General features: G+C 42.2%; 1 protein-coding gene across 5 annotated transcripts in view; it reads left to right on the top strand.

The window, feature by feature from the left end:
* SH3TC2 (SH3 domain and tetratricopeptide repeats 2) overlaps positions 1–16,065 on the top strand; it is a 122,818-nt gene that overhangs the window by 33,584 nt on the left and 73,169 nt on the right. For 2 of the 5 annotated variants that reach the window (XM_049874028.1, XM_049874027.1), the window contains exon 2: positions 1,726–1,827. The exons of 1 other annotated variant lie outside the window; for it this stretch is intronic. Coding sequence is in view for 2 of the 4 variants with exons in the window: in XM_049874025.1 (XP_049729982.1) it covers positions 2,363–2,414 (52 nt within the window). In the remaining 2 variants the exon portion in view is untranslated. Of the gene's footprint in view, positions 1–1,725; positions 1,828–1,905; positions 2,415–16,065 lie in introns of those variants that run through there. 2 more of the 5 variants (XM_049874025.1, XM_049874024.1) reach the window with 1 other exon arrangement.

Genomic DNA, 16,065 nt, shown 5'->3' with positions numbered 1-16,065 from the left:
CTACACATGTGCTGAGGGTCTTGTGTAGGCAAGTCAAAGGGGAGTAGTAACTCTGAACATCTGCCTGCATGTGCTAGTTAGACCATGGCTTCTCTTCATTCGCAAATTCTCATGTACCTCCAAGATTCTGAGTAGCTACTTTCTAAAGAGACCGTTACCATTTCACCTTGGGTCCTCCCAAAGATGCTAATTTATATTAAAAGCATTGTGTTTGGATGAGGGAAAGGGCATAGAACGCATTATGGAAAGTGGATACTTTAAGTCGGTGTGCACAGAGGAATCATCCTCCATGGAGACAATGTGGTTGGAGAGTGACTCCCCACCGCCCCGCCACATCAATCGGCCCTCCTCTCCTGAGCTTTCCTAAGTGGTCATAGCTCCAGAGGTTTCAGTATTTGATCACCTAGCCCTTCTCCATAGTGTGTCCTTGTTGTCATAGAAGAAGGCCTTATACCACAAAATTGAAGCTCCTGGACTATGGAATCAAGTAGACTTGGCTCAAGTCCTGAATCTGACCTTGACAAACAGCATGGCCTTGGACAAGTTCTGAGACCCTCTACCTCAATTTCCTCACTTACAAAGTGGAAATGATAATGCCTACATCATGGGGCTGTTATGAGAGTGCCTGGCTCACAGTAAATATTCCGAAACTGAGACTCAGAGGGCAGAGGTGGCTCAGTGGTAGAAGTCTTGTCTTCGAGGCAGGAGAACTCAGTATTGATTCCCAACCAACGTACCTCATGTGCAGCCACCACTCATCTGTCAGTGGAGGCTTGTGTATTGCTATGACATAGAGCAGAGCTTCCAGACAAAGACAGACTAGGAAGAAAGGCCTGGGGATCTACTTCCCAAAATCAGCCAGTGAAAATGCTCTGGATCACAACTTTATGATTCCATTGTGCATGGGGTCACCATGCGTCAGGAACCGACTTGAGGGAAGCTAACAACAACAATAACTGTGACTCAAGATCAGCGGGCATGAAGTCGAAGCCAGACTTCAGAAATATGGCTGAGGCCTCATCACCTGGGGCTGAGCTGGTGTGTGTGGTGGATCCTCTTGCCCACTCCAGTGAGAATGACCCCCAGGCCATTCCCCCAGTGGCTCTTCTACAACATAAACTTGAGCAGGCCACTCCCTCCCTAACATCCTTGTGAGCCTGACTGTAGGCTCAGTCTCCAAGCAGCCTACTGCCCAGGCCTACCATGACCCTGCCTTCTCTCTTCTCACATCTCTTCCCTTTGCCGGTTGACCTTCGCTGCAGGCATCTGAGGAAACAGTAACTAACCAGTGATCCTTGACCTTGGCTATTAGATCTGTCACGTATTTGTCCAACCTCATTGGCATTTGTCCATATTTTCTCCATCTCCTTTGTGAGATCTTATGGGAGGGTGTATGAATTCAGCCACTCTGTGTCATCTAGGGCCCTGGTGGCATAGTGGTTAAAAACTACGATGAGCTATGGCTGCTAACCAAAAGGTCAGCAGTTCAAATCCACCAGCGGGTCCTTGGAAACCCTATGGGGCAGTTCTACTCTGTCCTATACGGTCACTTGACGGCAACAGGGTTTCTTTTTTTTTTTGGGTGTCATCTGCATTCCCCTATGTCATCACCTGTCAAAAACAGAAAGAAGTTACTCTGGTGTGACCAGTTTTTCATGCATACTTGTTGTCTTATCCTATTTGGTCCTCCATCCTCTCACCTATAAAATGCCTGGGGTACCTCAGGTGATTTCCCAGGTTCCTTCCGAAAAGACTTTGGAAGCTCTCGGCTGTGGGTTGGCCCCTTCTTCAGCAAGGAATTGGCTTATTGATGCTGCTGGGGTTGAGGTGAGTCACTAAGCCAACAATCCAGCTCCATCCAGATAACCAAGGGTGGCATCTACAGAGAGAAGCTGGGTGGGGATGACTTTTCAGGGGTGGCAGGCAAGTCTGTGTAGGCCAAGTCACTCAGGGAGGGAAAAGAACGAAGCCTTGATTTCTGGCATACTCTCTGCTCTCCTCCCCCGTTCTGACTGCCCCCACAAGAACCAAACCATGTATCTCAATTCTAGAATGCAAAGAATGTGCCTCAGCCTGATAGGCATGAAGTAATCCAAAGAAAGGCAGGGAGGAGTGCCACTCCCCAGGCAGAGGGCTACAGTGCAAGGACTCTTGGCCTTTGGGCTGGGTGGCCCCTCCCATCCTCACTTGGCTTCCTGCTGCAGCCAGATATCAAAGGCCGCATTGTGCATTGAGCTGGGCCTTGGTCCTTGTGTGCTGGGAGGAGGAGGCGGGAGGAGGGACACCACTGGGAGACTGTCCGCTCCCAGCCCTATTCTGGTCGGTGTTCCCAGGGGCCTCAGCCTGGGAGGATGGTGCACACATGGGTGGCTGCTTCTGCATTTCTGGGGAGCGGAGTCTGTCCTGGGGCTCAGGTGAGTATACTAGGGACCCTGGCCTGCGGTGGCATGGCCAAACTGGTTTGTCCATAAAAGGGTCAGGGGCTCTCTGGGTTGGGGAGCTGCTCTTCCAAATATGGAGAGATGGCTGTGGTTTCTGGCTGCCTCACCTTCCTCCCCAGTTAAGTATTTTTCATTCTGGCTTTGAGAAAAGGGAGTGAAGCCTGCGAAACATCTTTTCCTGAAGAAAGAGGCTTTCAGCTCCTCTGCTGAGGAGCAAGTGCTGCTCTTGGCTGCCACTCCCAGGGTGTGACTTCCTTTCTTCCCAAGATTCCCTAGGACAGGAAGAACACTCAGGCAGGGGTTCCTCTGTGGCCTATGGGAGGGCATATTTGGGCTCAGTCACCCCACCCTGTTTTCATCAGGGTGCTGTTAGTGGAGAAAAACGCCACTCTCCTGCCTCTTACCTGTTACAGTATGATTTTTTTCCTTTGGGTAAGTCAAGTTAAGGCCGTGGAGAGATATTGCTCTAAGAAGTTGTCAAGTCATCTGAGATTTAACAAAGGGTAACCAACCCTCCTGGTTTGCCTGGGACTGGGGGCTTTCCAGGGACATGGGACTTCCAGTGCTCAAACCAGCATAGTTCCACGCCCAGCAGAATAGTTGGTCACCCTAAGGCAATGCTTCTTTTTAGAATGGCACTCAGGTGGGGCTCAGTCACATGTGGAGTTTATCAGGATGAGTGGTGGTCTGGGTGTTAGGTTTTGGGGAGAAGGGGTGGATTGGGGAAGACATAAATGAGTGATAGAGGAGCATTATGCCAAGGAATCATCCCTAACCCTTGTTGGGATTTATGTCTTACTGGAGCTCTTCTATGGTTCCTGAGATGGGGAGCCCAGGAGCAACCCTAGCCAAGGACTTTCACCCCCAGACAGATGGCTTCCCCTTTACAGTCTTGTGATGTGGATTCAACAACATAGAAGGCACTAAAACCAACTAAACCAGCTGCTGTCTAGTTGATTCCAATTCATGGTGACTCCAAGTGCTGCAGATTAGAACTATGCTCCATTGGGTTTTCAAGACTGTGACCTTTCAGAAGAAGATCACCAGACATTTCTTCCAAGGCACCTCTGAGAGGGTTTGACCCTTTAATCTTTTAGTTAGTAGTTGAGTGCTTAACCATTTGTACCACCCAGGGACTGGTCAAGCAAACCTAAGCAGATGTGTTCTGCCTCCTTTGCTTAAAGTCCTAGCCTAGGCACTTTGGCACCTATAGCAAGAAGTAGCTTCCAAACCAAGGCTATGCCTGGCCCCAAATTTACAAGCAGCCAAAACCCCAAACAATGCCCTTGGCACAAAGCATGACCTTCAGCTACGAATAATTTTCCTTCTTCAGATTTCTGGGATTTATAAGCCTTTCAGAACTTCCTCTTGAATTGGTGCCATTGTTCCCCATGGGGCAGACATAGCATTGGGTATTGGGAGACGCACAGGATCACTGGTCTGGAAGATAGGACCTGTGCTTGCAAACTGACTCAGTTTACCCCTAGTTAGGTATATATCACATCGTGGTTAATCACCTCGCCTTGGAGGCCAAAGTGTCTGGATTTGATCTTGTTTCTTTACTTGGTTTGAGCAATTTTCTTAAATTCTCTATACTTAAGCTTCTTCATCTGTACAATTTTTTTCTCCATGGGGATATAATTATGCCTTCTATGGAGGGTTGTCGTGGGGATTAAGTCTACACGTGAAACCCTTAAAACAGTCCAGTGCACAGTTAAGCACAAAAAACGTTAGCCTTTTTTATTACTTTTCTCTCATCCTAGCATATCACGAGTTCATCTGTAAGACAGGGGGTTGTCAACTCAGCCCCGTGGAGGTGTCTTAGGGAACTCTGCCCCTGCTCCTTGGCCCTCAGCTTCAGCTAGAGCAGCTCTGCTTTGGCTTGACATCCTGTCCTTCAGCCAAAGATTTCTTGTAAAACAGGTCTGCAGCTCCAAATATACGAACAAACTGGTATTGAAGAAGGCGTCCTCAAAGTTCTTATAGCACTATCATTCAGTTATTTAATTCTCTCATCATTGACAGTTGGTTGGAATCCTAGGTTCACTTTCTAACAAGACTCATGCTGATATTTATTTCTGTTTAAGTTTCTCATGCCATCCTTCCTACTGTTCTCCATGCTTGTCAGGTTTTTCCCCAGGGAGGTTGATATGCTATTGTGGGTCTGAGGCCAGTTGGTATAAGCATCCCCACTCTAAAACCCAAACCGAACCCATTGCTGTCGAGTCGATTCCGACTCATAGCGACCCTGTAGGACAGAGTAGAATTGCCCCATAGAGTTTCCAAGGAGCACCTGGTGGATTCGAACTGCCAACCTTTTTGGTTAGCAGACGTAGCACTTAACCACAGAGGATTGGAACAAAGCATGAGACACATCCTGGAGTGACTTAACAGTGTGTGGACTTGGGCAAGTCTTTTACCCGCTGTGGGTCTCAGCTTTCCTTTCTGTAAAGTGGATCCAGCGGTAGTACCTACCACATGGGTCTGTTGTAAGGATTAAATCAAATAATTCGTCTCATGGACTTAGCAAAGTTGGGCTTCTGGTGACCCCTCAGTTGTTGTGAACTGTTTTATTATTAGCTAATATTGACCACCTCCACACTCCTTCTTTCTAATTCCTGACTCCACTGGAGTATGAGTCTGTACTCAGGTTTCTTTGGGCACTTCTGCTATTGTGTCTGTGAGGGTGGGAATGAACAGTGAAGAACAAACAGTGAGGCAGACAGGAGAGGGCTCCTGATAGCTCTGAGCCCTAGAAAGCTGCCCAACTGGTGTGCCATTGTGTGATGAAATAATCAACGTTCGCTGTGAATATACCGGGTGAACTGCATTCTCTCCACATGGGCCTTATCTATAGTACCTGTTCCCCGTGATGCAACTCAGGTGCTCACATAAATCTCCTGATTGCACACGGTGGAAATGTGGGTTTTTGGTCAATTACCACCATCTCTGACTTCCTAGGCCCTTTGTGATTCTTGCCATTTGTCTTAATCATTTACTGCTGCTGTAACAGAAATACCACAAGTGGATAGTTTTAATAAAGAGAAGTTTATTCTTTCACAGTCTAGTAAGCTAGAAGTTCAAATTCAGGATACCAGCTCCAGGGGAGAGCTTTCTCTTTCTGTCGGGCCCTGGAGGAAGATCCTCGTCATCAATCTTCTTTCGGTCTGGGAGCTTCTCTGAGCAGGAACCCTGGGCCCAAAGGACGCACTCTGCTCCTGGCACTGTTTTCTTGGTGGTACGAGGTTTTCCCTACTCTCTGCTTGCTTCCCTTTCCTTTTATCTCTTGTGAGATAAAAGGTGATACAAACCATACCCCAGGGAAACTTCATTTACGTTGGATCAGGGATGTGACCTAGGCAAGGGTGTTACATCCCACTCTAATCCTCTTCAACAGAATCCAATCTTGTCTCATTAACCACAGGCAGAGATTAGGATTTACAACATGTAGAAAAATTATATCAATCACAAAATGGAGGACAACCACACAATACTGGAAATCATGGCCTAACCAAGTTGACACATATTTGGGGGCAGGGGGACACAATTCAATCCATGACACCATTGTTGAATAAACTAGTTATCACGTCAACGTTTTCTTGAAGAAATTTGGCACACTTATGCCTTTAAACAGAGTTGTGGGAGGGATACCCTTAATTACACTGGTCACTGGAATTTGTAACTTTCCTTTGAACACTTTTGGTAAGTATAAATGATCAGTATAACAACAGGAGCTCAAGAGTGAATGGTGAGAACAGTCAATAATGCTTCACGTTTGAATTTTAAAAAACTTGTAAGGTATTACAAACATATACATAATAGAGAATATTAAGATAATAAACCCACCATCTAGCTTTATCCAATTTTATTTATTTTTTGTTTCCAACTTTCTTTTTTAAAAAATAGAACATTACAGATATAATTAGGGTCCCACAGATATCTCTTCCCAATGCCATTCGCTTCTTTTCCATCCCAGAGTTAATCGCTTTCGTGAGTTCAGTTGTTTTGTGCCTGTACTACACATTCATATACCCATAATCATTGCAAAGAATTGCTTTGCAGATTTTCACACTTAAACAAAACGACATTACATTGTCATATCATTATGCAACTTGCATTTTTTTCCCTCTCACCGTTATGATCTGCGATCTATCCATATTGATAGATGTAGCTGTCGTTCTAATTTGATATCTGTCTCATCAAGGAGAAGGCGGATTTACCCCTTAAAAACTGCTGGTGGCAGGTTTGTTATGCCAAAGAGGAAAAAAAGTATGTGGGTGGAGAAAAAAGAGTACAGCGAAAAAGTTTACTGCTTAGTTTTCTTCTTAAATTTGGGGGTGGTGGTAGGTGGTGCAAAAGGTTCATCCTTGGTTATTAACCTAAAGGTTGACGGTTTGAACCCACCTGACAGCACCATGGAAGAAAGGCCTGGTAATCTGCTTCTGTAAAGATTACAGCCGAGACATCCTATGGAGCAGTTCTACTTTGTAACACATGGGGTCACCATGACTCAGAATTGACTGACAGTAACGGTTTCTTTTTTTGGTAGGTGAGTAGGGGCAAGGAGAGTCTGGGAGTGAATTCTCATTTCCAGCAAGTTGCTGATTAGAGGACTTTGAGTTCTGAGGTGTGTTTAATATAGTGGATACAGCACAGTCTTTACCCTGATCTGGATTGCCTCTACTATGTCGCTAACTTACTGTGTGGCCTTGGAAAAATTGCTACCCTTCTCTGAGCCTTAGTTCTTCAACAGTAAAATTAGGGGCTGAACTGAATGATCTCTTAAATCTCTTCCTACATTCATTCTCTGTGATTATTGTCTCTACCCCATCTTTAGCCCTCTATTCAATATGTCAAGATACCTTCTCTTTTCTTACGTTATAATAAAAACTGTCAACAGTTTCTCCGTGTACAATTCAGTGACATTGGTTACGTTCTTCAAGTTGTGCAACCACTCTCCCTCGTTTCCTGAGTTATTCTTCCCCCATTAACATAAACTCACTGCCCCCTAAGGTTCCTATATAATCTTTTGAGTCAATGTTATCAATTTGATCTCCTATAGATAGATCTTAAAAGCTCATAATGCTCAAGGCAGACATTCTCGTTGAGCTAAACTATTGTTTGGTTTCAAGAAGCTTTCAGGGATATTTTTGGTTTAAGGTTTAAAGATTATCTCAGGGCAATAGTTTCAGGGGCTTATCCAGTCTTTGTGGCTCCAGACAGTCTGGATTCCGTGAGAATCTGAAATCCTGTTCTGCATTTTCACCTTTTTGATCAGGATTCTTCTATAGAATCTTCGATTAAAATGCTCAGTAATGGTAGCCAGGTATTATCCAGTTCTGGTCTCATGGCAGAGGTGGCAGTTGTTCCTCTTCCCATTCCTGCCTCTCCTTCTTCCTCTGTTGTTCCAGGCGAATAGAGACCAACCATTGTGGCTTGGATGACCACTTGCAAGTTTTGAAGACCCCAGACACTATGCAATGAACTAGGAGGTAGAATAGAAGCACTAAACACGTGATTAAACCAATTAACTGAGATGTACCATGAAACTCTGACCCTAAACCTCTAAACTGAGGAACCAAATCCCATGAGGTGCTTGGTTGTACTTAAGCAGCCTCAGCAGCTACTCTTTGTTGTTGTTGTAAATGTATCTATCATGCAACTTTTGCCAATCAACTTTTTATAGGTGTACAACTTATTGACAGCAATTACAATAATTTGCTGTGGAACTCTACCCTTAATCAATGAGATTTCGATGTAAATGGTTGAATTGGTGTTATGTTTTTCTGTGTATTCTCTCAACAACAGCAACAAAAACAAAAATAAAACAAATTATATAAAAAAATATAGCGTAATTCACTCTATTCCCTTACTTTCTGTTGCCAGGATCACAGTGTACATTCTCACACTCAGAACCCTGGATGATTCTAACAGCCTTCCAGTGGGTCTCCCTGCCTGCCATTTTCCCCTTCCCTGTCCTTCCAGTGCCACTCCAGGTAGAATTTCTGCTTTCATTATGTCACTGCTATGCTCAAGAACGTTGCTGTGCCCTCATTGCTTGTTGTATCCATTGCAAATTCCTCTGCTTGCCTTGTAATGCTCTCCCTAACCTGACCTTACCATATACATCAACTTTACACCCACTCTAACCTACCTTTTCCATCCATACAGGCTTGGCCTCTTTACTGTCTCATGTGCACACAAAGCTCATTCTTGCCTATTCTGCTGATCTCTTTACTGGTAATTCTTCTTTCCCCTCACCTGTATAAGTCTGTTAAGAAACCAAAGAGCAAACCAAAGAATGAGAGATAATATTTGCAAAAAAGTATCTGATACTTGTATCCAGAACGTATAACCAAAGACTCTTAAAACTTAATAATGAGAAGACAAGCAATCCAATTAAGAATGGGTAAAGTATTTGTACAGAGACTTTCTCACAGAATATATATGGATAGCAAATATGAAAAATACTCAACATCATTAGCTATTAGGGAAATGCAAATTGAAACCACAATGAGATACCACTACACACCTACTGGAATGGCTAACATTAAAAAGACTGATAATATAAAGGTTGGTGAGGGTGTGGAGCAATTAGAACTTCCATACATTTTTTGTGGGAATGCAAAATGGTACATCACCTTTGGAGAGCAGTTTGGCAGTATATTATAAATCTCAATGTTTTTGAATCGAGTGTTAATTTTTTTCTGCTTAATAATATTAAAATTGAAGCCAGCTTACACCAAAAGGTAATTAGTTGATTTATGAATGAAAGTCCAGGAGTAGTTTGTTTCAAGTACGGCTGGATCAAGGTATTCAAATGATGTTGCTAGGAACTTATCTTTCCTAAGCTCTGCTTCTACTGGGCTGGTCTCAAACTTAGGCAATCTTTTTTTCCCCATGGTGGGTCCCACACTCCAGGCTGTCGTAGTCACAGTTTCAGGTACAATAGAAAGGAACCATCTCTTCCCTAACTGTGCTGATAAGGGTCTTGGGACTAATTCTCATTGGCTTAACTTTGGTCACGTGGCCATGGGATAACAATCTGATTGGCTGTTTGTAAAAACAGCTTGAAAGCAGTGTCTGACTGCCTCTTACTTCACAAGAAGAAGGGAGAACCAAGTTCAAGAGCCCAAGGTTGATTCCCATGAGGTGGAGGTCAGACATGCCTCCTCTCTCTGGCATCTTTACTAATTCTGACACCAAATGTCCCTCCCACAGCACTCTCTACTGGCTTTGCTAATTCATTGCCAATGGCCACACAGAACTCACAGGCCATACTCACAATTATGAGGTTTACTAGGAAAGTCACAGTTACAATTCAGGCTCAAGAACACTCAGGATACAATTCTTCCATCAGGACAGCCTCTCCCTGGCCCTCAGTCTCTGCCCAAAGGCACTCAGCTTTCTCTCTCCATGGGCCAGGAAACCCAGCACACTGTCTCCTGCTGATAAGTCTCTCTTTCCTTGCTGGTGTTAGGTTCCTCCTCCTGCTCTGGAATTGGCTCTCTTTTAAGGCAAAACTGACCAATCCCCTTGGTAGGCCACAGTTATCCTATCACACAATCAGCTGGGTGGGAGTTACCAAGCTCACGGCTAGAAAGGCCACACACAAAGGTAATTAATCTCACCACACTGGTGCTTGAGTCATGCGCCCACTTTTGGAGCTAGGAATGGAGTCAGTGCCGTCTGAACCTTATGGACTGGGAAGGATGGCCTTCTCAAGGAAATCCACCCAGGGAACAGATGCTATGAAAGAAAAGAAACAATAGAGGTTGACTTAGCATCTATTGATCACTTAATATTTGCTACCAAGTGCACTGACTATTCTGCCTATAATTTCTCTTAATCATAACAACTGTATGATGAAACTACAATCAAGACCCCCATTTTTCATGAAGAAAATGAAACTCAGAGTTTATATAACTTCCTAAGGTGGCATGGCTAATGATGAAGCCAGGGTTTGAGTCCAGGACTGTCTGATTGCAGAATCTGTTTCCTAGCTACTTCTCTGGATACCTTCAGTGTTAGAAAACAAATGCATGTCCATTACAGAATATTTGGCAAGTTGACAAAAGTGTAGAAAAGATGATTAAAAATGATTCGGCAATAACCGCCATGGACCTTTTGGTTTATTTCCTTTCAGCAATTAAAAAAAAAAATCATATATTTTTCCTAAGATGCTTCATTCTATATGACAGTTTTGGCTGACTTGAATTGTCTTTGATTCATTTTCAAGACTTAGCTCAAGTCTTCAAATTGCTTTATCTTGAAATATAACTCCATGTGTACAACAGCTCTCTGTAAACTGTAAATCACTATGCAACTACTAATGTCCATACTATTATAGAGCTTATTCTAATTTTCCAGATTCCTCATTGTTTTTTAAAGAGTTGCCAAATCCAAGGCTTCAGATAAATTGACTCTCTCTACTTCAGAGCTTAGCCCCAGAGGACATCAGAAATATGCAAGCAAGAAGTAAAAGTATCCCTATTTGCAGATGATATAGTGTTATGTACAGAAAACCCCAAAGAATCCACAGGAAAACTACTGGAATGAAAAGAAGATTTCAGCAAATTATCAGGATACAAGATAAACATACAAAAATCAGTTGGATTCGAAGAGAACTTCTAAAAGGAAATCACCAGAGCAACACATTTACAATAGCCCCCAAGAAGATAAAATACTTAGGAATAAACCTAACCAGAGACATAAAACACCTACACAAAGAAAACTACAAGACACTGCTACAAGAAACCAAAGGAGACCTACATAAGTGGAAAAATATACCATGATTGTTGATCTAAATTCCAATGATACTTTTTAATGGTATGGAGAAACAAATCACCAACTTCATATGGCAAGGGAAGAGGCCTTGGATAAAGCATTACTGAAGAAAACAAAGTGGCAGGCCTCACACTACCTGATTTTAGAACCTATTATACCGTCACAGTAGTCAAAGCAGCCTGGTGCTGGTACAACAACAGATATTTAGACCAATGGAACAGAATTGAGAATCCAGGTTCGAATTCATCCACCTATGAGCAGCTGATATTTGACAAAGGCCCAAAGTCTGTTAGATGGGGAAAAGACAGTCTTTTTAACAAATGGTGCTGGCATAACTGGATATCCATCTGCAAAAAAGTGAAACAAGACCCATACCTCACGCCATGCACAAAAACAAACTCAAAATAGATCAAAGACCTAAATATAAAATCTAAAATGATAAAGATCATGGAAGAAAAAATATGAACAATGCTAGGAGCCCTCATACATGGCATAAACAAAATGCAAACAATAACTAACAATGCACAAACACCAGAAGAGAAACTAGGGAACTGGGAGCTCCTAAAAATCAAACACTTATGCTCATCAAAAGACTTCACCAAAAGAGTAAGGAGAGAACCTACAGACTTGGAAAAAATTTTTGCCTACAACGTATCCAATATGGATCTAATCTCTAAAATCTACAAGATACTGTAACACCTCCACAAAGAAAAGACAAATAACCCAATTAAAAAATGGGCTAAGGATACAAACAGACACTTCACCAAAGAAGGGGTTCAGGCAGCTAACAGATACATGAGGAAATGGTCACAATCATTAGCCAGTAGAGAAATGCAAATCAAAACTACGATGGGATACCACCTTACCCCTACGAGGCTGGCACTAATCCAAAAAACACAAAATAATAAGTATTGGAGAGGTTGTGGAGAGACAGGAACACTTATGCACTGCTGGTGGGACTGTACAGCCACTTTGGAAATCGATTTGGCACTTCCTTAAAAAGCTAGAAATAGAACAACCCAGCAATCCTACTCCTTGGAATATATCCTACAGAAATAAGAGCTGTCGTATGAATAGATATATGCACACCCATATTCATTGCAGCACTGTTTACAATAGCAAAAAGATGGAAACAACCTAGGTGCCCATCAACAGACAAATGGATAAACAAAATATGGTGCAGAAATACCCAAGGTATTTATTAAAAATGCACATCTTCAGACTCCAAACCTATATGTTCTGAGATAGAGTAGGGAAAAAAGGGGACTAGGAATTTTTTTTTCCTCCACTCATCTGTCAGTTTGTTGTACTGTGTTGGCTTGCTTTTTGTGTTGCTGTGATTCTGGAAGCTATACCACCAGTATTTCAAGTATCAGCAGGTCACTCATGGTGGACAGGTTTCAGTGGAACTTCCAGATTAAAACAGATTAGGAAGAAGGACCTGGTAGTCTACTTTTGAAAAAACTGGCCAGTGAAAACCTAATGAATAACAGTGGAACATTGTCTGATATAGCCCTGGAAGGTGAGTCCCTCAGGTAGAAAGGCACTCAAAATATGACTGGGGAAAGAGCTGCCTCTTCTACGTAGAGATGGCCTTAATGAGGCAGATGGACTAAAACTTTCGGGACCTTCATTTGCTGATGCGGTACAACTCAAAATGAGAAGAAAGAGCTGCAAACATCCTTTAATAATCAGATTGTGGAAATTACAAAGTATGAATCTAGGAAAACTGGAAGTCGTCAAAAATGAAATGGAATGCATAAAGATCAATATCCAAGCTTAGTAAGCTGAAATGGACTGGTATTGGCCATTTCAAATCTGACAATCAAATGGTCTACTATGCTGGGAATCACGAATTAAAGAGGAATGGCGTCACGTTCATTGTCAAAAGGAACATTTTAAGATCTATACTGAAGTACAACACTGTCAGTGATAGGATAATATCCATATGCCTACAAGGAACACCAGTCAATAGATTATTATTCAAATTTATGCATCAAACACTAATGTCAAAGATGAAGAAATTGAGGATTTTTACCAAGTTCTGCAGTCTGAAACTGATCAAATATGCAATCAAGATGCATTAATAATTACTGGTGATTAAAATATGAAAGTTGGAAACCAAGGAGAAGACTTAGTAGTTAGAAAACATGGCCTTGGTAATAGAAACAATGCAGAGATCGCGTGATGAATTTTGCAAGACCAATGGCTTCTTCATTGTGAATGCCTTTTTTCAACAACATTAACGGTAACTAAACACACTTGAACAATGCTGGATAGAATAAACAGGAATTAAATCAACTGTATTTATGAAAAGAGACAATGGAAAAGCACAATGGAGAAGCACAATATCATCAGTCAGACCAGGGCAGGGGCCAGCTGTGGAACAGACCATCAATTGCTCATATACACATTCAAGTTGAAATTGAAGAAAATTAGAACAAGTCCATGAGAGCCACGGTGTGACCATGAGCATATCCCACCTGAATTTAGAGACCATCTCAAGAATAGATTTGGTACACTGAATATTAACAGCTGAAGATCAGATGAGTTGTGGGATGACATCAAGGACATCATACATGAAGAAAGGAAAAGGTCATTAAAAAGACATGAAAGAAAGAAAAGACCAAAATGGATGTGAGAAAAGATTCTGAAACTTGCTCTTGAACATGGAGTAGCTAATGTGAATAGAAGAAATGATGAAGTAAAAGAACTGTACAGAAGATTTCAAAGGGTGGCTTGAGAAGACAAAGTAAAGTACTATAATGACATATGCAAAGACCTGGAGTTAGAAAACCGAAAGGAAAGAACACGATCAGCATTTTCAACCTGAAAGAACTGAAGAAAAAATTCAAGCCTTGAGTTACAGTATTGAAAGATTCTATGGGCAAAATATTAAACAACACAGGAAGCAGCAAAAGAAGATGGGAGGAATACACAGAGTCACTGTACCATAAAGAATTGTTTGATATTCAACAGTTTCGGGAGGTAGCATATGATCAAGAACTGATGGTACTGAAGGAAGAGGTCCCAGCTGCACTGAAGGCACTGGCAAAAAACAAGGCTCCAGGAATTGACAGAAAGCAATTGAGATGTTTCAATAAACGGATGCAGCGCTGGAGGCACTAACTTGTCTATACCAAGAAATCTGGAAGAGAGCTACCTGGCCAACCGACAGGAAGAGATCCATATTTGTGCCCATTACAAAGAAAGATGATCTAATTGATGTGGAAATTATTAAACAATGTCATTAATATCACACACAAGTAAAATTTTGCTGAAGATAATTAAAAAATGCTTGCAGCAGTACATGGACAGGTAAATGATAGATATTCAAGCCAGATTCAGAAGAGGATGTGAAACAAGGGATATCATTACTGATGTAAGTTAGATCTTGGCTGAAAGCAAAGAATAGCAGAAAGTTGTTTACCTGTGTTTTAGAGACTAGGTGAAGGCATTTGACTGTGTGGATCATAACAAATTATGGATAACATTGCAAAGAATGGGAATTCCAGAACACTTAATTGTACTTATGAGGAACCTGTATATAGACCGAAAGGCAGTCATTTGAACAGAAGGGAATACTCTGTGGTTTAAAATCAGGAAAGGCGTGTGTCAAGGTTGTATCCTTTTACCATACTTATTCAATCTTTATGCTTAGCAAATAATCTGAGAAGCTGGACTATATGAGGAAGAGCATGACATTAGAATTGGAGGAAGGTTTATTAACAACCTGTGATATGCAGATGACAACCTTGCTTGCCAAAAGTGAAGAGGACTTGAAGCACTTACTGATGAAGATTGAAGACTACAGCCTTCAGTATGGCTTACCCCTCAACATAAAGAAAACAAAAATCTTCACAACTGGACGAGTAAGCAACAACATGATAAATGGAGACAATATTGAAGTTGTCAAGGATTTCATCTTACTTGGATTCATAGCCAACACCCATGGAACCAGCAGTCAAGAAATCAAAAGACGCATCGGATTGGGTAAATCTGCTGCAAGGGACCTCTTTAAAGTGTTGAAGAGCAAAGATGTCACCTTGAAGACTAAGGTGCACCTGACCCAAGACATGGTATTTTCAATCACATCATATGCATGTGAAAGCTGGACAATGAATAAAGAAGACCGAAGAAGAATTGATGCCTTTGAATTGTGGTGTTGGTGAAGAATATTGAATATACCATGGACTGCCAAAAGAACGAACAAATCTATCTTAGAAGAAGTACAGTCAGAATGCTCCTTAGAAGCAAGGATGGCAAGACTGAGTCTTATATACTTTGGACACGTCGTCAGGAGGCATCAGTCCATGGAGAAGGACATCATGCTCGGCAGAGTACAGAGTCCGCGGAAAAGAGGAAGACCCTCAATGAGGTGGATCGACACAGTGGCTGCAACAATGAGTTCAAGCATAACAACGATTTTAAGAATGGCTCAGGACTGGGCAGTGTTTTGTTCTGTTGTGTATAGGGTCGCTATGAGTTGGAACAAACTTGATGGCACCTAACAACAACAACATATGCATGTGAAAGCTGGACAATGATAAGGAAGACAGAAGAAGAATTGATGCAATTGAATTATGTTGTTGGTAAGAATATTGAATACACCATGGACTACCAAAAGAACAAACAAATCTGTCTTGAAAGAAGAACAGCCAGAAATCTCCTTAGAAGCGAGGATAGCAAGATTCTGTCTCGCTTACTTTGGATATGTTATCAGGAGGGAGCAGTCCCTGGAGGGCATAATGCTTGGTAAAGTAGACTATCAGTGAAAAAGAGGAAGACCCTCAATGAGACAGACTGACACAGTGGGCCGTAACAATGGGCTCAAACA

Source organism: Elephas maximus, chromosome 2, assembly GCF_024166365.1.
Source record: "Elephas maximus indicus isolate mEleMax1 chromosome 2, mEleMax1 primary haplotype, whole genome shotgun sequence".
Classification (NCBI taxonomy): domain Eukaryota; kingdom Metazoa; phylum Chordata; class Mammalia; order Proboscidea; family Elephantidae; genus Elephas; species Elephas maximus.
The sequence above is the reverse complement of the archived record's forward strand: the minus strand, read 5'-3'. Positions and strand labels throughout refer to the sequence as shown.